At 36.3% G+C, this 27,871-nt stretch overlaps 1 protein-coding gene across 5 annotated transcripts in view; it reads right to left on the minus strand.

Moving 5' to 3' along the window:
* Nucleotides 1-27,871, minus strand: part of PCDH7 (protocadherin 7) — a 473,893-nt gene that overhangs the window by 190,907 nt on the left and 255,115 nt on the right. For 2 of the 5 annotated variants that reach the window (XM_081530039.1, XM_081529963.1), the window contains one exon: nucleotides 27,539-27,634. The exons of 2 other annotated variants lie outside the window; for them this stretch is intronic. In XM_081530039.1, coding sequence (XP_081386165.1) covers nucleotides 27,546-27,634 — 89 coding nt within the window. In that variant the 3' untranslated portion in view covers nucleotides 27,539-27,545. Of the gene's footprint in view, nucleotides 1-23,596; nucleotides 27,635-27,871 lie in introns of those variants that run through there. One more of the 5 variants, XM_081530119.1, reaches the window with a different exon arrangement.

Below are 27,871 nucleotides of genomic sequence, written 5' to 3' on the forward strand. Positions count from 1 at the left end.
AAATTCCAATAATGCAGTTTGTTGTTCAAGTTCAGTTCAGTTCAGTCGCTCAGTCGTGTCCGACTCTCTGCGACCCCATGAATTGCAGCACGCCAGGTCTCTCTGTCCATCACGAACTCCCGGAGTCTACCCAAACCCATGTTCATCGAGTCGGTGATGCCATCCAACCATCTCATCCTCTGTCGTCCCCTTCTCCTCCCGCCCCCAATCCTACCCAGCATTAGGGTCTTTTCCAATGAGTCAACCCTTCGCATGAGGTGGCCAAAGTATTGGAGTTTCAGCTTCAACATCAGACCTTCCAATGAACACCCAGGATTGATCTCTTTTAGGATGGATTGATTGGATCTCCTTGCAGTCCAAGAAACTCTCAAGAGTCTTCTCCAACACCACAGTTCAAAAGCATCAATTCTGCGGCGCTCAGCTTTCTTCACCGTCCAACTCTCACATCCATACATGACCACTGGAAAAACCATAGTCTTGACTAGACGGACTTTTGTTTGCAAAGTAATGTCTCTGCTTTTAAACATGCTATCTAGGTTGGCCATAACCTTCCTTCCAAGTAGTAAGCGTCTTTTAATTTCATGGCTGCAGTCACCATCAGCAGTGATTCTGGAGCCCAAAAAAGTAAAGTCTGACACTGTTTCCACTGTTTCCCCATCTATTTCCCATGGAGTGATGGGACCAGATGCCATGATCTTAGTTTTCTGAATGTTGAGCTTTAAGCCAACTTTTTCACTCTCCTCCTTCACCTTCATCAAGAGGCTCTTTAGTTCTTCTTCACTTTCTGCCATAAGGGTGGTGTCATCCGCATATCTGAGGTTATTGATATTTCTCCCGGCAATCTTGATTCCAGCTTGTGTTTCTTCCAGCCCAGCGTTTCTCATGATGTACTCTGCATATAAGTTAAATAAGCAGGGTGACAATATACAGCCTTGACGGACTCCTTTTCCTATTTGGAACCAGTCTGTTGTTCCATGTCCAGTTCTGACTGTTGCTTCCTGACCTGCATACAGGTTTCTCAAGAGACAGGTCAGATGGTCTGGTATTCCCATCTCTTTCAGAATTTTCCACAGTTTATCATGATCCACACAGTCAAAGGCTTTGGCATAGTCAATAAAGCAGAAATAGATGTTTTTCTGGAACTCTCTTGCTTTTTCGATGATCGAGTGGATATTGGCAATTTGATCTCTGGTTCCTCTGCCTTTTCTAAAACCAGCTTGAACATCTGGAAGTTCACGGTTCACATATTGCTGAAGCCTGGCTTGGAGAATTTTGAGCATTACTTTACTAGCATGTGAGATGAGTGCAATTGTGCAATTGTGTTGTTCAAGACCTGTAGGCAATCCCTTAGCACACTCAAAGGCTTCCCTGGTGGCTCAAATGGTTAAGAATCTGCCTGTATTCTGAGAGACTTGGTTCAATCCCTTGGTGGGGAAGATCCCCTGGAGAAGGGAATGGCCACTCACTCCAGTATTCTTGCCTGGAAAATTCCATGGACAGATGAGCCTGGTGGGCTACAGTCCACGGGGTCGCAAAGGGTCGGATATGATTGAAGCAACTAACACTAGCACGGTCATAATTAAACCACTTGATCTGGCAAACATAAATCCATAATTTAATTATAACTGGTCTACCCAAATTCATCTTCCCAAATAATACTTTCTCCAAACCAGTCTCGCCTCTTGCCCCCAAACATGTCGTGGCATTTCTCAATCCCTGCTCATGTTGCATCCTCACTCTTTCTGGGTACCTTTACCTAAGAGCAAATTTATTATGAGTTCAATCTGTGCCCAACACCACACTCCCATATATTTTAGGGAATTTGTTTCTGGATGTCTTAATTTCACAATCATGTCATCTTTTCAGAGGTCAGCAAAATAATCTATCATTTCTTTATAACTCTTAATACTCATTTCTCATTTAGCAAGTGTTCTAGAAATATTTGTAAGAATTAAATTGCTATACCAGAAGAAGACAAACATGATAACACAAAAGATGGTGAGGAATATCTTTTAGAATTTTTTCATTTGAGGATGAATATGAGTTTATGTTGTCAAGTGAGTCTATCTCTATGGGGTGAGGTCAGGTGGACCAGGCCTGATTTTACATAAGCAATTATATGTCATCTTAGGTGGAACGATCTTAGCTTAGAATGTGGGATGATGTGGGTAAGGCCAGTGATTTCAAGAGCAAAATAAGATCTGTGAAGTGTAATTGAGTTTTGGAAATAATTTGTTTGTGCTGTAGAGGACAATTACATACAAAATAAGTTGGGCTTTTTAATGGTCCTGATTACCTCACTCTGTGAGAGTGGTGTGCTCATTGTGAGACCTGTTGAATGTACCTACATCAGAAAATGACTGAATTTTTGAGTTGGAAAGGACTTTGGTGGGTCATGTTACTAAAGTTCTTTATTTCCTATATGGTAGTGGGCTCCCCTATTTACTTTTCATAATCTCCATCTTACTGTAGGGCCACTTGGAATTGAAATAACCTCTGGAAAAAAAAAAATCTACACGCACACACAAAGTAATGTAACAAGTCAGCTGACTGACATATCAAAAGAAACATTGTGTTAAATTACCATAATAGCCTACAAACTTTAGCAACTGCAAATGAAATATTGGTGTTCAGATTAAGGAAAATTGGAACACTTTTCATTTCCATAATAATTATTCTGACAATTAAAGGGAGAATTATTTTAGTTATAAAAAGATTTTCCTTTTCATCTTAAAAAAGTGATATGACTAACATTTATTATCACAAAGACTGGAACTTCTTAGACTTTCTAAAAATGTTAAGCAAATTATAAATAGAGTCATCTTAATTTTTTGTTGTTGTTCATATGATCTTTGTAGCTTTTGCTTTAGTCACATATGATCTTTTATGGTTAGTGTGGCTACTAACACAAGCACTTTGTTAAAAGGAAACACTGACTTAAAATATATCATTCATTATACACTTTGGTCAAAAATGTTTGAAAATCACTGACAAGAAAGCTTGTTTACAAACAGCGACAGATTCTAATCCTGATTCAAAATTTTGGGAGGCCTGGGGATCTGCAGTTTTAATAGGGTGATTCTAATACAGATGGGTTGAGAACTACATTTTAAGAAATGCTGATCAAATTTATAGTAGTTACCAGTAAAGCTGGAATTACTGAGCCACAATTACCTGGGACATTTTAGAGAAATAATCCTGCCTAAACTTGATTTACATAAACAGTCAGCAGGTGTTTGGGTTTATTTTCTTATTGCTTTGCTGCCAGAATTCAGAGAGTAATTGGAGCCCTGGTTTCAGTCTACTTAGAGATGTTGTTTTGTTTTGTTTTGTTCTGTTTTTCCTGGAGATAAAGAAACCTAAATATAAACTCTGTTAGCCCTTTGTTAAGGTTTCTCTAACTATATACACATTTGGTTTATACAATCAAGTTAAGAAACTTGGGGTCAGAAACAAACTCTCTTTAAGAACTAACATAGTTTAGCTTTCAACCCAACAGTTTGTAACTTCTAAATCACCTCTGGCAGGGAATTCTTTTGCATATTTCTAATGATGTGGACCTGATTACTTTAAAAGGTAAATGATTCCATATTTGGATAACCTGAATTATCCTATTGAAGTGTATATATGTAATATTTCTTCCTAGAACTTTAGCTACAAAATTACAGTATCATTGATCTTAGAGCTATGTGTCATTTGTATCTGAACTTACACTACACTTTACATATGAGGACCCTGAAGCTTAGGCAGATGAACAGACTTTCATCAAGTCACAGAACAGATTCTGAAAACCTGGGTTCTTAAATACTTTATACTACAATAACACCATTTTACATATCACTCTGCAGCTGCAGCTGCTGCTGCTAAGTCGCTTCAGTCGTGTCCGACTCTGTGCGACCCAATAGACGGCAGCCCACCAGGCTCCGCCATCCCTGGGATTCTCCAGGCAAGAACACTGGAGTGGGTTGCCATTTCCTTCTCCAATGCATGAAAGTGAAAAGTGAAAGCGAAGTCGCTCAGTTGTGTCCAACTCTTAGCGACCCCATGGACTGCAGCCTACCAGGCGCCTCTGTCCACGGCAAGAGTACTGGAGTGGGTTGCCATTGCCTTCTCCCTGCAGCTGCAGAAAATATAAGAAATCCCTCTTCCATCTGACAAATCTAGTTAATAGTTAGCAATATCTTCTGTAAACCAGTTTTGATCGCCTGGGTTACATAGATGAAGCAAAAAAATAATGCTTTCCTTTTCTGTCTTCCAGAAAGGAATAGGAGGGGAAAAAAGAAGTCTGGTATTTAAAAGGTATCATTCAACTCACATGAAATATTATTTGTGCTAGAAAGAAAGTAACTACCACTTTGTCACACTTCTATGCTGTAGTAATTCACAATAAAATACTGGGAGCATAATAGGTCTATTTCAAAATTGTTATTAATAAAACACTATTTATACAGCACTTACTACATGCCAGGCAGGCATGGCATGCAGGAAGCAGGTGAGACACAGTGGTATGCACAGTTCATGGTGTTCAGACTCTGTGGTCTGATCACTGGGGTGAACATATCTGCTGGGTGAATGAGGCAAAATGAGTAATTAACTCTATGCCTCAGTTTCCTCATGTCTAAAATGAGGACAATAGAACTGTTGCTATTTTTGAATTAATTAACACAATTCAGAGAAAATAGTCTTAGTGCACAGGAAGTGACTGATAATCAAAATGGTTATCTCTTCAATTCGTGCAAAAATGATCTGCAGAAGGAGATCTTCAGTAAAGTCATGAAAATGTCTGCAATACTCAACTTCTAAGTAAAGATGAGATCTGAATATGAGTCCATTTTGACATTGACATTCATAATTTTTATCACTATTGTTACTGAAAAACAGAAACTAAAGCTTCAAACGTTCTACACATTTTGATGAGAGATAAGATACCTTAAAATCATGTATTTCAATCTGAGTTTTCAGTTGCAGGCACTCTCTTTTCATTTCTTCTCCTCTCTTAGTCTCATTTCCTTTCTTTCTTCCCAGTCTTGGATCTGAGACTCAGATATCACACGTGTCTAGATGTTTAAAGATGAGGCTTAAGAAAGAGCTTGCAAATGTGCACAACTTCCTCCATCATTTTTTTTGTTTGTTTGTTTTTACTTTCTTGGTCTTGTAGGTATAAGAACAAAACTCTCTGCTTCATTTGGGTTTGTCAACATGTTTCCTAAATTGTTTTTCTGATGTTGTCCTTCAGTCCCTGAAGGATTCATAGAACAGGAATTAAAGCTCCCCTGGGGAACCTCTGAGAAAAATGTGAAACAAAACCAAACTTCTTTCTTATTGAGGAATTTGCCACATAGGTGCAACAGTAGAGCTTCAAGGAAAGAAACACAAATGGCACATCTTAAATGCCCAGGGGTTCTTTATGTGTTGCATAGGAGCAACATTCAAAATATTTAACCACTGGTAAAGCAAGGGCATGAGTCTTACAGACTGGACAGAGGCCGTAAATAACCAGTGAGTCTATGCTCTGCATTCTGGCCTAAAACAGCTCTGTCTGTGAAGCTGAAATGACTCTTTGTTCTGGCACAGTGCTTTAAACAAAACAGGCTCTCAGTAAATATTCTCTGACCGAGATACATACCAAATGTTATAAAGGGGAGGAGAGATGATCATTTCATGCAGGATCCTAAAGCTGTGACATAAATCCATGGAAAAAAGTAGTATGTGTGAACATTAATGCATGGATCAGGGTTGTCCAGGAAGAAAAGAGAGAAAAACTGTAATAAAGCAACGGAAACCCAGTATACAGGCACATGCATGCTTGAGAAACTTGGAGTTGTCTGGTGTAACTATAAACTATTATGAGACATTTTCAGTTTTACAACACTTAATAAGAATTATTTTAATGTTCAGGTAACATTCATGTTCACAGTGAGGCATGAAAACTCATCATTGTTAGGCAGTTCTTTATTAAAGCTGGATTCAAAATAACTGTCAAGTAAAATCAACTATCTTTTCAAAGTCTCTCATTTAAAAAAAAATTGTGAAAAAAACACCTGCACAATTATGTGAGCAGAAGGCAAAGTGTGAGCACCATGGGTTTATGGGTTATTTTAGGAGACTAAAGCAGAAAAGAAGCAAAAAAAATCCTGCTCATGTGTTTCCTCCATCAAAGTCTCTAATCCTGACCTGAAAATGCGTTGCCCTATCATTCTTTCACTCTACCATAGCTCTTCCTACACATTCTTGATCACATTTTTTCTGTTATCAATGTTTATGTTCTTTCCACTGAATCCTGAATTTGTACAGGACAAGGATTTCAAATGGCTAATCTTTTTTGCTTCCTGAAAGCTAAATGATACTTGGAATACAGTGTCCACTCAACAAATACTTGCAAAATAAACAAAGTCACAGAGGAACAATGGAGATTTAGAGAAAATAGAGTTCTTGTGTCTGTTATTTGGCTTCTAAGGGCATAATTTTGATAAAATCAAGAAACTGCCTCTATTCAATGAATATATATTTGGACCTTCTAAATATGAGACACCAAGTTGTGAGTGTAGCAGACACAGTGACTGTCCTTTACTCACAGGACTGTCATAGGGTTCAGTCTAGTGCAAGAGTCAGACGCCCAGCCTAAGGCTCCTCTGTGCTGTGATATGGGCTCTGCCAGAAGTTGTGTAAAACGCAGCTGTGCCAATTCACTTTCCTGGATTCCAGGACAAAAGTCTCAATGGAAGTCTTTCACTGGGGAAAGGACTATAGAATGGAAACTAAAGTTCTGGATTCAGAGGGCATGGATGCTTCGTTTCTAAAATTCTTTGAATCTTGTGTTTTGGGAAATGCTGTTCAAAGCACTTGGTTCTGAAGACTAATATTTATTAATGTATTTATTTTTAGTGTCATTGTAAAATGGCTCAGTTTGAATAAGTATAATCAATCAGTCCTTATGTTATATAAATATATACTTATATTTGTATATTTTCTTCTCTCTCCCATACATATTTGCATATATATGTATATACATAAGAGAAAATACATATATATGGATCTTAGGAGTTTCTATAGGACTTGGTGTTTCTACTGTTTAAAGTGTTGCTGTTGTTCAGTTGCACAGTCATGTCCGACTCCTTGCAACCCCATGAACTGCAGCACATCAGGCTTCCCTGTCCTTCACTATCTCCCAGAATTTGCTCAAACATTCCTCTCCATTGAGTCAGTGATCCCATTAGTGTACTTTGGTTTGTATGATTGTCTATATTTTCTGTCCATCAAAGACTGTGTAGTCTTCTTGCAAAATCATAAACTATAATTTTTAACAGAGAGAAAAGTCAGAAAGACATCACATTGGAGACCGTCCACTGAAGAGAATAATGTGATACTATAAGAATTGCTTGATTATAAATGTGCAGGAAATTATATTTGGCCCAATTTTAGAAGATATCTATTGCTAAGTATTAGGCTCTTTTATGATGGATTTTAAAAGCACAATTCAAATTACAATTCAAGCAAAAACCAGAAAAGCAACAGGATAAAAATGAATTGTGCTTATGACTTAGATTTTTTTCTTAGCTTTCCCATCTTGAATTCAACATTCTTCTTTGGCCACAATCTTTATATGAATTTCAAATAGTTTTAAAATTATTATAATTTTTATGATAAACTGTTTTTACTTGAAATATCTGTTATTTATATTGATATTGATATTTTATTAATTTTAACATATCCAGCACATAGAAAAAATTAAATTCAAAACTAGATGGGATTTTAAAAATCTTTAGCCCAATTCCATAATTCCACAATATGGAAATTAAGAGACAAAGAAGCTAACAGATTGTCTGGTTTATTTCCCAAGAAGTGTTTAAATGAAAGGTCTTGGTCCTCATGCTATTAAGAACAATAGAATTTTGTCCTTTAAAGCAATTTTTATAACCTCAACTTTCATTTCAGCTTAACAGTAATCTGATGCATAGTCTTGGAGGACCTTTTACTCCCTATTTGTAACATGACCAAATCTCAACACAGGTGTCTTTTCTTCTTTTTTAGCTACAAATACTACAAAAACTTTATGTAAAAGTTGATGAAGATTTTATAAGTGATTTCCTATATCTACTCTTAAAAGTTGGAGGCAACTATGTATATGTATTAATATATACCTCCCTTAATTCATCTCCCACTCTTCTAAAAAATAATCATAAACAAACGACTAAACCAAACCAAACTACTAAATGTATTTCTCTTCCTTTGCTCAGGCCCAAAGGTTCACAATTTCCAGTGTCCTGTGAGTTATATACTCTGCTAACATGAAACACTTTATGGATATTAAATCCTGTTGCAAAAACAAAGACAGTTGTCCTCAGTGCGTAATTCGAGAACTCAAAAGAGGTATTTTTGTCCTGAACATCATTATGTAAAGAGAAGAAGGTAACATGCCTTTAATCCAGTAGAGACATTTAAGTATGTATGACGCAAAGTTCAAATGACTGAGTTAAAACTTCAGTAGAAATTCTGACGGTGGAGTTCTTGCTCTGCAATAATGTATGCTGATTGGAGAACAGTACTTTACAGTTACTTAGAGTGTATCTTCCAAGCTCTGACATCTAGCCAGCATCAGTCAGGGAGCTGCAATGAAAATCCTTTGATTTAAACAGCTCTTGCTTTGGAAAGTCTGATGAGTTATAATGTTGATGGTCAGAAACAGCATACATGTTTAACAGGGCCAGGATATCCACCTAAATCATCTGTGTGAACTGAAAATTAATTACCGTGAAAGATTCCAAGAGAAAAATGTTCTTTCACTGCACAGAAATACTTTTGGATGAAAATGGTCGTCCTGTCTGGATAGGGCATAAAAATTATCCATAATAATCTGGCTGTAGCTGCTTCTAAATTTAGGGAAACATTACTTTTTTTTTTTTTCCTTTAAAATTTTTTCTTCTTGAAGTTTCACCAAGATTATTTTGTTTTTGATGGAAGGATACAGATGCAAGAATGCAAAAGGACAAAATATTTAACACAACTATATCCAGCTGGCTAGATTTTTACTTTCTTTCCTTTAATTTCTTTCAATGCTAATGCAGAACTAGGAATAAACCTAATTTGTATGGAAAGATTCCATGATGTAACATCTCTCATGAGGGATAAATGCTTAGAATTTTGAAGATCTTATGCTTTGCATGATTGGTGAAAGGTGATTTGATATCTTATCATGTGATCTATAGAGGGAATAGTTTCGGGAAAAAGCATAAGTTTGGTAAAATATTTTAGTCAAATATATTTAAAGCAAACTTATTTTGATAAGTGATTCAGTGCAAACTAAAATGCTGAAAAATTTAATGTTTTCCAAAATAATTAGCCAATAATTTTAAAGATGTTATCCTATAAATTAGAATTATTGAAATATGGGCTATTTAACAATGTATGTATCTTAATGCATTGGCTGATCCAAATTGCTTCATTTCCCAGTTGTGAGTCAGGATCATCACACATGAATTTACATTGCAGAAAATACCTATCATATTTTATTATTCTACATAGACTCACATATAATTAAAATTTATAAATGACTGCATCTTAAAGACCATCTACCATATATACCATACAAGTATTGCAAATCACATTACAATACAAACCTATAGACACTAAGAGTTATTGAATTTAAAATAACTGGATGTAAGCTAATAAACATATGTGTGTGTGCTAAGTCACTTCAGTTGTGACCAACTCTTTGCGACTCTATGGACTGTAGCCCACCAGGCAAGAATACTGGAGTGGGTTGCCATGCCCTCCTCCAGGGGATCTTCCTGACCCAGGGATTTGAACCTGCATCTCTTATGTCTCCTCCATTGGCATGTGGGTTCTTTACCACTAGCACCACCTGGGAAGCTCAGGAAACATATATTATTTCTTATGGCTTCCAAGGACTCCTTGGAGTCCTTTGTGTGAAAACGTATAATTATGAATTAAAAAATAAGCACTCAAGCAAAACTTACAGTAATAACTCTAAATATCTCTCATGTTCCTTGAAAGGAAATTTTAGGCAAAGGATGGAAAGTATCCCTTTACTCTCCACAATTGGGAATAGCATTTAAAAACAAATAAAAACTAAGCAGTTCATCCAAAAATGTGGGAAAGTGGGAAGACTTTCTAGTTTGTGCGTGAATTGCCTGAGTGAGGGAAAATGCACGTAGAAGAATTTCACTTTAGTCTCCTATATGCTGGGTCTCTCAGTACTGCCCCTGCATTGCCCAAAGCTCTGAAAGTCCACATGTTCTCCTGCCATTTCTGCCTACCCAGGGAGTTAGGAAAAGAAGTATATTTGAGATTCTCATATGCAAAGATATAAAAAGTAAAATGCAGTAAGTTCTCAAATAAATATAACTATTGCCACCAAAGGAGCTTAATACAGCCTATCATTTCCCCTATGGCAAACTAAAGCTGTGAATGAGATGTTCTCCAAAGAAAGTGACCTCTGAGGCACAATGTAGACTCTGTTTTATAACATTATTGGGATAAGATAATGTGCAGTTAATTTAACGTTAGTTCAAAATAGAGTATTTCTTATAAAGCCAAAATGCATGCATTTATTGAAGATACATCAAGGGAGCAAGATAAAACATAAGTGTTTGAAATTGAAAAATAATATGTTTGCACCTAATATGCTATAGAATTTATCTTGGAATGATTTATCCATGTAAATATATGGCCCCTCTGATACTATCATGATCCATATGACTCAGGGTGATCTTCTGGATGAAGCCTGGTTCACAAAGCTGAGAAACATTGTAACTCATGTCAAAATTCCCCTAGACCTGAAAAAATTATTTTGGAGATGAGAAAAAGGAGTGGCTTGTTTGGTTGTGCTGTTTTTTTTTTTTCTCCTTTCTGATATTCTATTCAGATTTGCCAGGTATCATAAATTCTAAAAAGCACTGCATATTTATACATCACTTTATTGTCTGTGAAGTGTGAAAAATGCAGAAATACCCAAGTACTCGATTTAAAATGAAATAGAAAAAAGGGAGAAAAACAATATAAGTAACAGATTAAATTCTATAAATTCAATACAGCACCTAGCACAGGATTGGGCACAGAGAAGGTATTCTATATTATTATTTTTAGATGAAAATAATTGCCACTATTTTTGTAAAGGCACATATTGTTATACTGTAACAGTGCAAAAGTATTATTTGGCTTTAAACAATAACCAAGCATTGGGAAAATTTTATTATTTAGAGATCCCCAATATCAAGGAAGCACATATACAAAAACTGAGAAAATAATATTATCCAGAAAAAGTAACTTACCAAAGTTAGAAAGGAATATGAAATCTCCCATGACTTTTAAACCTCAAAACATATGCTTAGTCAACATATGGCATGCTATTTTATACTTGGAAACCTTATTTTTGATTGACTAGATTTAGGCCAAAAGCCAAAGGAATCAGTGACTCAGTCCTTATCAGATCTTCCTGATTATAGCTACCATTAGCCAAGGTTTGTTTTTCATATGACAGCTTCAACAGTGGAGCAAAGCATATCTCTTCTGCATTTCTCACCCTGACAATAGCTGTAATACTTCCTATAATAGGAAACACATGAAATGTTAGTGGTAAGAGTACCTTGGCTGATTAGAACACAGATGATAATACAGCTTGGCCTGCAGGCTTATTACTTTCATGGTGGAAGCCCAGCTGAGCTGTTAGCACTTCAGCAGAAATAATGAAGTTAGTTACAGAGATAGATACTAATATTAAGCCAAGATTCTTAAAGCAATCTCACAGCTCTTGAATGAATGATTTACATAGAATGACTACACTTAACTGACCACTTCTCTACCTAAATTGGTAACACACATGTTTAAGTACACAAACACATGCACACACACCAACACACACACATACACACATCTTACAGCTTTTTAACATTTGGGGGGTTAATATTTTAAGAACATAATAACTTAGGCTATCCAACCTGAACAAGAATAGCTGATATCTTTGGTGCAGTATAACTCTGTTATTACAATGTCAGAAAATTTCCCCAACATTTTTTCATACATCCTGAATTTCAATCAATTACAGACACATCTGCTTATTAAATGTTTTTAAAGCTGCAAATATCCATGTTTTAGGATCTTGATAATCTTTCATATATAAGAACAAATTTACCTCAAATAGTCTGTTTCCTCCAAGACCAATTCCATTTGTTCATGAACAATGTGCATTTGTTCAATGGTATTTTGTTGTTCCCAATATAAAGCTCAAACCAGTCAATCCTAAAGGAAATCAGTCATGAATATTAATTGGAGGGACTGATGCTGAAGTTGAAGCTCCAATACGTTGGCCACCTGATGTGAGGAACTGACTCACTGCAAAAGACCCTGATGCTGGGAAAGTTTGAAGACAGGAGGAGAAGGGGACGACAGAGGATGAGATGGTTGGATGGCATCACCGACTTGATCGACATGAGTTTGAGTAAATTCCGGGAGTTGGTGATGGACAGGTAGGCCTGGCATGCTGCAGTCCATGAGGTCGCAAAGAGTCGGACATGGTTGAGCAACTGAACTGAGCTGAACTGATCATTTACTAAATTACTATGTACTCATTCTTTTCCTGACAAAGGTCTGTATAGTCCAAACTATGTCTTTTTCAGTAGTCATGTATGGATGTGAGAGCTGGACCATAAAGAAGGCTGAGTACCAAAGAATTGATGGTTTTGAACTATGGTGTTGGAGAAAACTCTTGAGAGTCCCTTGGACTGCAAGGAGATCCAACCAGTCAATCCTAAAACAAATCAATCCTGAATATTCATTGGAAGACCAATACTGAAACAGAAACTCCAATACTTTGGCCACCTGATGGGAAGAACTGACTCATTAGAAAAACCCTGATGCTCGAAAAGATTGAGGGCAGGAAGAGAAGGGGACGACAGAGGATGAGGTGGTTGGATGGCATCACTGACTCAATGGATATGAGTTTGAGTAAACTCTAGGAACTGGTGATGGACAGGGAAGCCTGGCATGCATGACTGAGCAACTGAACTGAATATAAAGCTGAGAGGAGGAGTGGCTCAGATGGTAAAGAATCTGCCTGCAATGTGGGAGACCCAGGTTTGATCCATGGGTCAGGATGGTCCCCTGGAGAAAGGAATGGCAACCCACTCCAATATTCTTGCCTGGAAAATCCCATGGATAGAGGAGCTTGGCAGGCTATAGTCCATGAGGTCATAGAGTCAGACACAATAGAGCAACTGACACTTTCATTTTCAATATAAAGTTCAGAAGAGGTGCACTGAATAAATGTGGAGTATTGACTAAGAAAATGGAAGCATAGTTTGCCAACATTACTCTGTGGGTAGAGAGGTGAGTGAGGGAGAATAGTTAGGTCACAGGAAATGCTCTGAAGTTATTAAAATGAAATGCAAAATAACAACATTCTATGGGCATGTTCTGTTTGAACAAAGCAGCAGCAGACAGCTTCTTCAGATCCGCAAGACAGATGAGTTGGTTTGGTTCTCTTTGTGGCAGGACCATGGCAGTAAAAACAATGAGATGGTACTGGGTCAAGAGACCAACAAATAAGTTTTATGCCAGCATGGTTCATGCCAGCTGACAACACTCATGTGCGATGAGCAGTCACCAAGATGACATTTTCAAATAACAAGAACAATAAGTGGAGGAGATGGAGGGAGCTGTGGCTTTGGTAGACTTAGACATGTTTCAGTCATAATAAGAACATAATAAAACTAGGACAAGTTATCAAGGCTTTATAATGCATTTTACAAGGCACTTTAAATCATTTTTTAAGGATAAAATATGAATACAAATGCATTAATTTAAAAGTGTTGTTAAGAATATAGTAAATAGTTTATAAATGTTCCCAAGAAATGATAAATGACTGTATTCATATGGCAAGCAAAGACCTTTGAGAGAAAATAGTCCACCTACAACATCTATAAACCTATATATTTTCATTTCTGTGTAAAATAACAACTATGGCTTCTTCTTTTCTTAATTCATGTATTTTAGTTATCTAGACTCTTTAACAGAATCAATTCTAATTAAATTTTTCCATATTCAGAATAAGATCTAACTCAGTTTACTCAGATTAAAACATTTAAAAATAAATTTTCTTTCCCTTTACAAATCAGTAGAGATATTTTTGGTCTCATATATGGTCCTACTTATTATTTTCTCATTTTACATTGTGTAAAATCATGTGACTATAACTGAAATTCACAGGAAAAATGAAGGAGGCCCCATTAGCATCCAAAACTGATTTTCAACAATAACAATCAGAAAATTCTGGGACAGAAAATAAAATGCACAGAAAGATAAATGATACTTTAATTAACTCTTATTCCAGAAGAGTTCTCACCTAATTTTCAGTCTCATGTTTATATTTTGTCTGTTCATCTCTATTTGCAAATTTTTTGTAGCCCAACCTTTTCTACACTTGATTCATCTTCTTTTATCCTTCAATAAACAATCATACGTATAAGGATTGTTCCTCTAACGTTTGGCATGAAACTTAAAATTTCTTCACCATATTTTTACTGTGACCACCCATGTAAGAATTTTCTAGAAGATTATGCCCCAAAGTGGCTATGTCTAAGGAGATCTGCCTACAGTTAGCAGTAGGAAGTAGTGCTACAGGGAGCATTCTGCTCATTAATAAACTGCCTGGCTTCCTTGTGTCTGCATAGTTCCATTTCATCTCTTAGCTGCAGCCAATTCTCATTTTCCAATTCATTCCTAAAAGCATTTCTTTAAGTCTACTGACATTTAAATTCATTTTTTACCATGAAGTGCTGTATTATATCCATACTCTATGTTCTCCCTGGGGCTTCCCAGATGACTCAGCGGTAAGGAATCTGCTGCTAAGCAGAAGACGAGGGTTCAGTCCCAGGTTTGGGAAGATCCCCGGAGAAGGAAATGGCAACCCACTCCACTATTCTTGCCTGGGAAATTCCATGAACAGAAGAGCCTGGTGGGCTACAGTCTACGGAGTTGCAAAGAATCAAACACGACTTAGTAACTAAACAACAACAACAATGCTAATGCCCTCTCTGCTTGGATGCAGCATCCCCACATGCAGTTGGGTACTGACCCTTTTATAAGACAGTAGAAAATGTTTCTTTCCTTCCTCCTTCACCCCTCCCTTTCTGTTTGAAACCATCAGTAGGATATAATGCCTATATGAGCTATTGGGAGCCTGATGTATGTCACTATGTTATTATCTTACAGGTGAGAAAATAGAACAAAGAGTGGTTGGACTGAATATCAAAATTTAATAGATGACAATTCAGTGTAAGTACTTTGCTATGCCAGTCAATCACTCATTAAGTCTCTGTTCCCTGTCAGTTAGGACTGTGCTAAATAAAATGGAAGCTCTCAATTCTTGACTCAAAGTAAAAGGGAGAAATAAGTAAATAACAACTCACTAAAACAGATTCAAAGTAAGAGGGAGAAATATTAACAACCACTAAAATAGATGAAGACATACTTTTTTGCACTGCACCACTTACTAAAGTAGATGAAGGCATATATTTTTCTGCACTGTAATCTATCTCAGAAAAAAAGGATCTTTCATTTGCAGTTTAAATGTCTAAAAGTTTCATTGTCAACAAAATCCTTATGTGCCAGGGTACTAGGCATGGCAAGTAACCCAACACTTGAAAACAGATTTAATGACTTAAGACTTCTGGAAGAATATGTAATATATGCGTTTTACTTATAATTTTCATGCAACTACAGAAAACATTATTTCATATAAACTATAGCCAGGCCAAAGTATACTCCACAACACTTAATAAATATCATTTATGTTTTTCTTTTCCCCCAAATCCTCAGCAAGGAGCAATTTGATGTTTAATACTATTTTTTCCTAAAAATATACAACTTGTCCAATAAAACCAATAATTTATATCTTTGACATTTGGACTTTTTGAGAGTCCTGAAAATAGTTAAATCATTTTAATTAGTACAACAAATTAGTACAAATTAGTACAACAAATTTCCTTAGAGGACACTACTTTGAAATCTCATAGTTATTTATAATAAATCCTTGGCTTAAAAAAACCTTTATATTGCTAAAATGCTGCTTTTAGTGCCTCTCAAATTATGAGCAAAATTTTAAAACATTGTCATTCTCATTATTGAGTATCATAAATAAACTACAATTGGAGGTAAAACTAAACATATATCATAGCATCACTGAAATGTCTAATAAATGACATTTTTGGAAAGTGATAGTGTTGCTTATACAAAGTCATAGTTGATTCATTACTTTCTAAAATTTTCTCAACCATCTAACTTTGCTAATCTAGTGCTTTGAGTCTCACACTATTGAGACAAAAAGCAGCATGATCCCATGATAAAGTTCAGCAAACATTTAAACAATTGATATATCCTTTAACTACTGTTAGATTTATCTATTGGTTACATTAAAATAAAATAGCTAACAAATATACACATTTGGAAAAATATATCATTACATACTTGGTAAAATACTTTTATGTTTATCTGTTCAATGTACTTTTTCTTTCCTTAAAAGATTATTCTTAAAATTGGTAAGGAGATGATCTGAATTTTGACTTTTGCCAGTCACTATTTTAGTTTTACCAATGCTTTATTATATGAAATTATTGGTCACTTTTATCGATTAAATTAGATAAATATTAAAATTCTCTCAAATTATAGGAGTATATATAAGGAAAAATATAGGAGCAGGAGAATAATAAAGTGTTATTATGGGATTATATGAAATCAAGTGTGTGGAACTTTGGAAAATTGCAAAGCACTAAGGAATTTAAAGAACCACTCATTAAAATTATAAATATTTATAATTTTGACTTAAAGTGCTTGGACAAAAATACATAAAGATTTTTCTCCTCATAACTTACACACAACTCCTTAAAACGAAAACAGGTTTGTCAAAAGGAGAATCTTATTACATAAAATATATTTCATTTTCTAAAGTTATTCTTTAAATCCAAAAGCAATGAACTGCAAATTTACTTATTCAAGGATGTATTTCTTCTGCAATATATAATAGCTTGATACCACTATTAAGGCAACCTGATTGGTCATAAACAGATTCTGTATTCTTTGATATTTTTTGATATGTTGCTTTATTTACATAACACTCATATATTCCTCATATATATTCTGGAAATATAAGAAGAGACTATAGACCCAGTTAACCATATGAGACACCTCAGAAGGGAATCTCTTGAGCAGGCCTGGCAGGATATTATGTATTTCCTTCCTCCCTCACTTACTTTCCCGCATTCCCAGTCTACCTGCTTGTCACACAACAAATTAACTAAAAGATAAACATATTTAAAAAACCGTAACCTCCTACTTCACTTGTTCTTTCCATGCGCATGTACTTTGCTCTGCCTAGTTTTGTCTTCCCTGCCTTTACTTTCTCATAGAGCAACAGTCTACTCATCACTGTCTGCTCATACATTCTCAGTCTCTGAGTCATAACCACACTTAATTTTTAAGTTCAAGCATGACAAAACATCACCAAACGATTTGATTTCTCATTCCTATTGAAGTGTAAATTATTTGGATATTTTCCCATAACCTAATGTGATCCAGCAGAGTTTTCAGTAAAGCAAATTAATGGATAAGCCGCAAGTTACCTTTCCATTGATTTTCATGATAAGATTAGAAATTTAGCTTCCTGGGAGAAAAGGTGTTATGGATATATACTAAAAGATACTTACTATGCAAAACCTATTTAATTCACATATTTAAAGACATATAACAATGTCTTATTGATAAGCATTTCAGAAATAAGAAAAATGTCATTGATAGTATGGTGCTTATCAGAAAAAATAAATAAATTTTAAAATAGGTGATTCAAAACACCTTTGGAAAACCACCAGTCTTCCCAATCTCATTTTTTAATTCTGAATTATAAATTCAGAAATCAGTAAACCTTTAGCATTATGGTCAAGTTTTCCATTAGCCTCACAAAAGTGTCACAACTTCTAAATTAAATCTACATTGCTTTGTTTAAAAAATATTTTCCTGCATTTTCTTCATTACTTAAGCACATTGGCTTAACATGGTATTATACTCAAGAAAGATCACAAAGAATTAAAATCCTGAGCAACATGCACCATGATGTCTAAGGACATTTCCCCCCCTGTCAATTAGCTAATATCCTATTACAAGCAGCTAATGTGCCTGTGTTAACAATTCTCTTTATAATAGGCTATTCTATTTATTTATTTAACTGATGCCTGTTGTCCTGATTAGAGTGGACAGGAAAGCTTAAATAATGATGGTTGAGTCTGGTTAAGGCTTATGATTGGAATCTATGGTAACTTGCTCTGCTTTATTTGCTGTAAGCTCTAGGGCTGTTGCATAGCGTGGTGTCCCCAGCCACAAATGGTGGTGAATGGTTCCTATCAAGCAGCTCCTGGCTTTTAGTTGGAGTGTATCTTTGACTGTTTCCACTTCTGGCAAAAACTATTAGTTGAATACAAAGAATGTTTGTAATGTCAAGCTTTGCAAAAGGATGCCAAATTCCGTGCCTCTCCAAGAGCACAGCAAGCTACACTACCAAGTGTTTTTCTGTTTCTTATGAATAAAATTGTTTGCTTTCCTATTTCGTCCTGCTGATTCCAGATAAATAGTGCATCCAAGGCCATAAAAGAAAGTGTCAACTTTAACTCACCCAGATCTCTACTTTTAAGCAAGATACTTCAACAAATTTGGCAACCCCCAAATGGGATTCAAAAAATCTGGATCACAGCTCTCTCACTAACTTAATGACCTTGAAAAATTACTTTTTTTATTAACTAGATTTCAAAATGAGGAATTTTCAGATAAAATAATTTCTTTCAGAGAAAATAATTTATGATTCTATGTGAATGCTTTATATTCCACACCTTAATAAGTTGAAGACCATCAAACATTAAATTAATTTTGCAAGTTATTACAACTCCATTATAGTAAGTTTCACTATAATAGATAAACAGCATTCAAAAGGAGGACAGACTTATGTCTCCAGAAGCAAAAGAAGTGATGGTTCCAAAAGGAAAATTAGTAACTTTGTCTTCAAAAGGGTAGCTTTAACAAGATAAAAGAGCATCACTAGAACACTGTAGCACTGGCTAAATATTAGATGACTTATGTTAAAAATTCTTAATCCAATGAAATCTTTGAGAATTATGTTACCAGATTCTAGCACAGAATTATCGTTATTACATCTCATGATTATCATAGAATCATAGAGCATGAGTGTTGGAATCCGTGTTGTCTAATCTGTAATCTTATGAATGAAATCCTTTAATAATGATTTTGGGAAATTATCATGGAACCTTAGCTCTAATACATTCAATGACAAAGGTTTCAGAATACTGACTATTCTATGGAACAGAGTTTGTTGAGTATTTCTTAAGATAATACATTTTCTCCTTGCTGTTGCTGCTACTGCTGCTAAGTCGCTTCAGTCGTGTCCGACTCTGTGCGACCCCACAGACGGCAGCCTACCAGGTTCCCTCGTCCCTGGGATTCTCCAGGCAAGAACACTGGAGTAGGGTGCCATTTCCTTCTCCAATGCATGAAAGGAAAAGTGAAAGTGAAGTCGCTCAGTCATGTCCGACTCTTCACGACCCCACGGACTGCAGCCTACCAGGCTCCTCCGTCCATGGGATTTTCCAGGCAAGAGTACTGGAGTGGGTCACCATTGCCATCTCCCATTTTCTCCTTAGAAGGAAGCAATTTTCTACCATTTACACCTACTAGCATTTGTTCTTGGCTTCAGGAATCACCAAGAATAAATTAAATTCTTTGTCTCTCTTCTGCATTAAAGTGCTTCAGGTATCTTTTAAATGACTGTCCTCTCCTCAACCTGTCTTCCTCAGCACATCAAACATTTCCTTGTATTCACATATTTTTAAAAGCAAAAAAAGTACCTGTATACACATGCAAAAAGGAAAAAGTATAAAAACTTAAATGATAACAATCATCAAACATTTTTTTAAATTAGAAGCCTTCTTAGAAATTAAGAAGCCTGTAACATGAATTTTAATTGATCACATGATCATAGCAACCATGCCACAGAGTCAACGCAAATTCTCAGAATCCTTCTCAAGTGAAAGCTTCAGAAAGAAAAATATGTCAACACATGCTATCATTAAAGATTACATCCCTCATCTACCTTGGTTTTCATATTTTACAGAGGAGGAAACCATTCTCCTCAGGAGACTAAATATTGTTAACTGGCAAACCAATACCAAAATCCCAATTTCTAAAATTCCTAGTCTTCCATATTCTGTAAAAACTTGAAAGATACTTTAAAGATCAGTTAGCTAAATTCCTTATTTTGGTGAAATAAGTGAGGTCTTGGAAGGTTAAATGATTAACATGTATTTCCTAAGTTTCACTACTCTCTTTCTAAAATATTAAAATAAATTTAAAAATATTAAATTACATATATGCACATAGCATACATCTTCAATAGCAGTGACAGACAGAGGAACATTAAAACAAAGGTTGTTTTAAGTATTTTGCCTAAGACTCATGTATAACCAAATACCAAATGGTATTATTTCAGGAATTGAATCTAAGAAAAGCAGAACTTTTCTGAGAACTTCCTTTGGTCATACAAAGCAACACTGAGTATGATACAGTCAGAATTTATGTAGGCACTAGAGCTTTTGAAAATATAAAGTCAAGCACTATAATTACCATGTGGAAGACATTCATTAAGAATATATAGGTTTATAATATATGAGGCACACTGAAAATTGAAATCTTGGGTAGGGTTAGGGAAAAGTCGTGTAGCATAAAAAGTATTCTCTGCCAGCAAATTAATTAAATCTTCCAGTTCTAGAAAGGCCATATATTCTGGTAGACACTCATAGAAAGGCAGATGTGCAGTGCTTCTGAGATAGTGCTGTAATCTACTCGTAAGACTCACCAAAGGACACTGACAGCAATTTGGCATTAAAAAAGAGTTCACATGCATGGAGAATTTACTTTACATTAGCTTTTACTGAGGAAACTCCATATCTGACAGGGCATCCTTTACACATCTTTCAAACTTGTTTTGCTCTAGTTTGACGTCCATGTGTGAGCACATATTTAGTCATTAAAGTCAATAATTTAGATTGAGAAAATACTTTTTGCTTTGTTCTGCTTTTCTGTTTGTCTTGTATTTCCACTGATATTATCCATATAAAACTAAGTATTTTTTAGTGTCAAAAATATTAGAATGGTGAATGAGCATCTTAATGGCAAACTCATCTCAGGCACCAACTAAAACCAAAATATTTAATCAATTAAGAAATAAAAAGTAGAGACTCTGTGTGTGTGCTTAGTTGCTTCAGTCATGTCTGACTCTTTGAGACCTCAGGGACTATAGCCTGCCAGGTTCCTCTGTCCACGGGATTCTCCAGACAAGAATGCTGGAATAGGCTGCCATGCCCTCCAAAGGGGATCTTCCCAGCTCAGGGATTGAACACATATCTCTTAAATCTCCTGAATTGGCAGGTGGGTTCTTTACCACTGAGACACTTAAATTCTTTTACTTTCATCAAATATTATTTTTTATTTCATTTTTTCTATATTTTTTCATTCATTTTTATGCATGCTTGTATTAATTTTATTTATATATTATACTATATACTAGCCAAATCATATACTTATTCTATATAATTCAGATAAAAGCTATTAACATATGCAGCTTTAAACAGCACCTCCTTTTGTTTCCTGAAATTATTTAAACAGATTTTTTGGGTTCTTCATCAGTTCAGTTCAGTTCAGTCACTCAGTTGTGTCCGACTCTTTGCGACCCCATGACAGGCCTCCCTGCCCATCACCAACTCCCAGGGTTTACCGAAACTCATGTCCATTGAGTCGGTGATGTAATCCAGCCATCCCATCCTCTGTCATCCCCTTCTCCTCCTGCCCCCAATCCTTCCCAGAATCAGGGTCTTTTCCAATGAATCAACTCGCTGCATGAGGTGGCCAAAGTATTGGAGTTTCAGCTTCAACATCAGTCCTTCCAATGAACACCCAGGACTGATCTCCTTAGGATGGACTGGTTGGATCTCCTTGCAGTCCAAGGGACTCTCAAGAGTCTTCTCCAATACCACACTTCAAAAGCATCAATTCTTCGGCACTCAGCTTTCTTTATAGTCCAACTCTCATATCCATACATGACTACTGGAAAAATCATAGCCTTGACTAGACGGACCTTTGTAGCAAAATGTCTCTGCTTTTTAATATGCTATCTAGGTTGGTCATAACTTTTCTTCCAAGGAGTAAGTGTCTTTTAATTTCTTGGCTGCAATCACCATCTGCAGTGATTGTGGAGCCCCCAAAAATAAAGTCAGCCACTGTTTCCACTGTTTCCCCATCCATTTCCCATGAAGTGATGGCACCAGATGCCATGATCTTAGTTTTCTGAATGTTGAGCTTTAAGCCAACTTTTTCACTCTCCTCTTTCACTTTCATCAAGAGGCTTTTTAGTTCCTCTTCACTTTCTGCCATAAAGGAGGTGTCATCTGCCTATCTGGAGTTATTGATATTTCTCCCGGCAATCTTGATTCCAGCTTGTGTTTCTTCCAGCCCAGCATTTCTCATGATGTACTCTGCATATAAGTTAAATAAGCAGGGTAACAATATACAGCCTTGGTGTACTCCTTTTCCTATTTGGAACCAGTATGTTTTTCCATCTCCAGTTCTAACTGTTGCTTCTTGACTTGCATACAGGTTTCTCAAGAGGCAGGTCAGGTGGTCTGGTATGCCCATCTCTTTCAGAATTTTCCACAGTTTATCATGATCCACACAGTCAAAGGCTTTGGCATAGTCAATGAAGCAGAAATAGATGTTTTTCTGGAACTCTTGCTTTTTCAATGATCCAACAGGTGTTGGCAATTTGATCTCTGGTTCCTCTGCCTTTTCTAAAACCAGCTTGAACATCTGGAAGTTCACAGTTCACGTATTGCTGAAGCCTGGCTTGGAGAATTTTGAGCATTACTTTACTAGCATGTTAGATGAGTGCAATTGTGCAGTAGTTTGAGCATTCTTTGGCAGTGCCTTTCTTTGGGATTGGGATGAAAACTGACCTTTTCCAGTCCTGTGGCCACTGCTGAGTTTTCCAAATTTGCTGGCATATTGAGTGCAGCACTTTCACAGCATCATCTTTCAGGATTTGAAATAGTTCAACTGGAATACCAGCATCTCCACTAGCTTTGTTCATAGTGATGCTTTCTAAGGCCCACTTGACTTCACATTCCAGGATGTCTGGCTCTAGGTGAGTGATCACACCATCGTGATTATCTGGGTCTGAAGATCTTTTTTGTACAGTTCTTCTGTGTATTCTTGCCACCTCTTCTTAATATCTTCTGCTTCTGTTAGGTCCATACCATTTCTGTCCTTTATCGAACCCATCTTTGCATGAAATGTTCCCTTGGTATCTCTAATTTTCTTGAAGAGATCGCTAGTCTTTCCCATTCTGTTGTTTTCCTCTATTTCTTTGCATTGATCACTGAGGAAGGCTTTCTTATCTCTCCTTGCTATTCTTTCGAACTCTGCTTCAGATGGGAATATCTTTACTTTTCTCCTTTGCTTTTTGCTTCTCTTCTTTTCACAGCTATTTGTAAGGCCTCCTCAGACAGCCATTTTGCTTTTTTTGCATTTCTTTTCCATGGGGATGGTCTTGATCCCTGTCTTGTACAGTGTCACGAATCTCGGTCCATAGTTCTTCAGACATCTATCAGATCTAGTCCCTTAAATCTATTTCTCACTTCCACTGTATAATCATAAGGGATTTGATTTAGGTCATACCTGAATGGTCTAGTGGTTTTCCCTACTTTCTTCAATTTAAGTCTGAATTTGGCAATAAGGAGTTCATGATCTGAGCCACAGTCAGCTCCCGGTCTTGTTTTGTGCTGACTGTATTGAGCTTCCCCAACTTTGGCTGCAAAGGATATAAGCAATCTGATTTTGGTGTTGACCATCTGGTGATGTCCATGTGTAGAGTCTTCTCTTGCATTGTTGGAAGAGGGTGTTTGCTATGACTAGTGTGTTCTCTTGGCATAACTCTATTAGCCTTTGTCCTACTTCATTCTGCACCCCAAGGCCAAATTTGCCTGTTACTCCAGGTGTTTCTCGACTTCCTACTTTTGCATTCCAGTTCCCGATAATGAAAAGGACATCTTTTTTGGGTGTTAGTTCTAAAAGGTCTTGTAGGTCTTCATGGAACCATTCAACTTCAGCTTCTTCAGCGTTACTGGTTGGAGCATAGGTTCTTCATACTGCACAAATATAGACTTGTAAACTGAAGGACCCCATGCTGAATTCCATCTTTTTTTGACAAAGTATTTTGCACTAAATGAGAATAACCAGAATGCTAAAATGATTTGCAACTGACTAACAGAACAATTTGAAAGACTGGGGCTATAAACTAGAAAAAAGAGAAATAGAGACATTATATACCTAGCCATTATGATGGAGTGTCTACCTGAATTTCAGTTGCTGGAAGTACTTTTGGAGTACATTTGGAGAAGGAATAGTACTTAAATTTTGTGTTTTCCCAAAGGAAGAATTCAGGATAAATGGATTCAAGTTCTGGGCAGGCAAATTTTGGCTCAATATAAGAAGAAGCTGAAAAGTTAAGTTAAAGATGTCCCCAAATAGAGTGAGCTACCTCTAGATTTTTTGTCACCAGACTCATTCAAGCAGATATTAGTGATTCTCATGATGGTGTTGAGGGATGCATGAATAATCTAAAACCAGATTGGCTGATGATAATCTCTTTACCAACTCTTAAAATTCCATGATTAATTCAGCAAACATTCATTCCATGCTCCAGGCACTCCATATAAAAAGAGAAATAAACTGATCCTTATATTCACAGAGCTAATGAATTGGTTAATTCTAAGATCATATTGGTTGAAAGTCTAGGAAAGAGGATATTTTGACTTGTGCCCTAATTTTCCATTAATCCCTGCCTCAATTGTGCCCTCTAGGCACAACCTTTTAGTTCTAAATACTTAGCTCCAAGTTAATGCTTAAGCCCTTATCTTGCTATCAAAAGCACTGTTTCCACAGAAAAAATCCTAGAAAAATTCAGTGTACACAAAGCAATATATCTTAACTCCCCTTTCTCTTTTCACCCATTTTACCTCAAAGGCTTTTTTAAGAATAAAGAAAACATGAACTCATAAATAAAGTCCTTTTTCTCTACTTGCAGTGATTTTTTTTTTCCCTGCAAGTTTTCTTTCATATTTTTTTAAAGTCCTCTCAGTGTTTGTGGTTTTCAGTGATCTGTTTCCTTCAATTTTTTATTGCTTTTCAATGTATTCACTTTCCTCAAATCTTTCTGTTTCTATATTCTCAAAGATTTTTTCTTTTCTTTTTCAGTTTACCTTCTTTTTCTCATCTAACTTTACTCCCCCATTTCTTTCTTTTCTTGTATGTAACCTGTTAAGACTCCAACTGTATGGTGCATATTTCTTTATCTATAAAATAACAACAACAAAAAATGTTTATCTGACAACCTTTCCTCAAAACTTCAAAATATTTTGGTTAAATTGTCTTCTTTTCATGTGAGATATAAGGATATCTATGCTTCTTTTCTTACTACTAGATTTGATAAATTTTATAAAATTTAAATGATTTTTTTTCGATGTTTTTAATTATGCTTACTTGGTTTTTAATGGCAGGTCCTAAATTTAGGGAGAAAAATGGCTTATTTTTTATAATAAAATATATTAAGTCATCTGTGAAGCTAGTAACAGTCAAGAGCTACAAATGAAGGGAAATAAAGAGAGTAGAGGTAAGTGTGGATGAGAAGGGTCCCTACAAGAGTGAAAAGAAGAATGACTGTGTTCTAAAAATTCATTCATCTGTTCAACATTTAGTGAGTAGCAAACACTGTGGACATAGAAGAGTTCATAAAGGATAAGATAGAATCATAGAAACTTAAGAGTTGAACATGAATGAGAATCCCAGCTTCACTGGGGAGGAAACAGGAGACTGCAAAAGACACAGTGCACTTTAGTCAATTCTGAGTAATCTTGGCCAGTTTAGGTTTCTCCAAGCCTCACTGTTTATCATTTAAATATGAATATTAACAATTTTTAACTATGTTCCTTTGTGTGGAATGAATTAATAAAATAGGGATTATTAAACTTACTTACACTGTGCTGACACACAGAAAACCCTCTGCACATTTCCTGTTACTGCTTTTGGTGTGAATTTTCCAAGCAGACCTGGGGAAACAGCTCTCCAGATGGAAGGACCCAACAATGCAAAGGTCTGTCGGCAAGGAAGATGATAGCCATTGGGAAAGATGGGGAGGCCAGAACAGTGGACATCCAGGGTAAGTGCATAAAGTAAGGACTAGAAATGTAGGCAGAAATGAGATCATGAAGGCCAACCAATGATTTCAGATTTTTAGGGATAAGAGACTCTGCATTCGTGAATGAAGATTTATGGTCCAGCTTTTAATGGTCAATGGTCACATCAGTGAAAATTCCTGTAAAGAATATGCTTCATTTACATGCACAAACAAGTCTTACTTTGGCTACTATTCTAAGGAATACCATAAATAGTGTTGCCACACACAGGCACACCTATAGACCCACTCACTGTTTTTCTTTAAAGACATTTACCAATAATCTTCCCAGCCCAAAGGCAGTATTCTAGTTCCTTGCCTCAAAGATCCTAATAGAGTCACAAAGGTGTAGGGCAAAGCCCAACACGCCCTCAAAACAAGCCCCTGCAGGAGCAAGGAGGACCAGTTCCCCTGGTGAAAAAGGAAATCAAGAAGGTGGGCGTTTCCCATAATGACTTACAGTTTGTGTTTTTATAGGTTAAGACTCTGCTGGAGTTTGAGCCCTGAGGGCGTAGCTCCTTTCAAAATTAACCTGAAAGAGGTAAACTTGAGCTGGCTGGAGGACCAAGGCCCTCCCCCACCTCCCTCAAATGCCACCAGCTGAGCTGACAAAAGAAAGCTTTGCAAAAAAGCCATTAGCCTACACTCAGCTCCCACATCTGGATGACCTTGATTTGTGGAGTATTTAGATTTAATTGAAATGGCTCATACCTAATTTTCTATAACCAGATGAATAAGCATTATAATTAAAGTACATACAGTTTTGTGTGATGCTTTTGAAAGTTCAAATGCTAAAATAATTGAATTTTGAGTTAAAACTCACAAAATATTCTCATTTTACAATCTCCAAAGATATGTCATATAAAAAGTCTTTGTAAAACATTGAAAGGTCCTTTTTTTTTTTTCTATACAATCAGTTGAGGAAACTGCATAGCACCTTTCTCAGAAAATGACACAGGTTGTTCTTATGTAATCCTTTACATTTAAAAAAATCATCCTCAACTGTTCAGGGAATTCTGAAATAGCATGCTGAAATAGGTAAAGATTTACTCAAGTTGTGTAATTCTCCTGTATCAGTAGGCTCTATGTAGTGGATGCATGAGTTTTCTCGATATAAAAGAAATAGACTATTGACAGAGAATGCAGGAGAGGGGCAGGGGCACTGCTTCATGAGGACCACCATACCTGTTGATTAATGGAGAGGCCTTAACAGCACTCTTCTTCCATGCGTCTTGCCATGAGGAAAGGGGAGGAAGGGAAAGGTAGTGATGGCAGCAACACCTGGGGAAGGGAGATGGGGAAATATGTAAAGGGAAAATCAGCAGCCCCTACACCACGGTGTCCATCCATAGACTTGCCAATGAAACAACTTCCGAAAACCCTGAGCTTGTTTTCTTTCTTTTTTAAAATATCTAGACAAATTTCAAAGATAATTTAAACAAATTAGGTATTTTGAATGGCGTTAATCTCATCACTCTTCAACTATCAACTATCCTCTTCTGCTTCTGGGACATGGGG

Source organism: Giraffa tippelskirchi, chromosome 1, assembly GCF_054371585.1.
Source record: "Giraffa tippelskirchi isolate mGirTip1 chromosome 1, T2T-mGirTip1v1.2.pri, whole genome shotgun sequence".
In the NCBI taxonomy this organism is placed as follows: domain Eukaryota; kingdom Metazoa; phylum Chordata; class Mammalia; order Artiodactyla; family Giraffidae; genus Giraffa; species Giraffa tippelskirchi.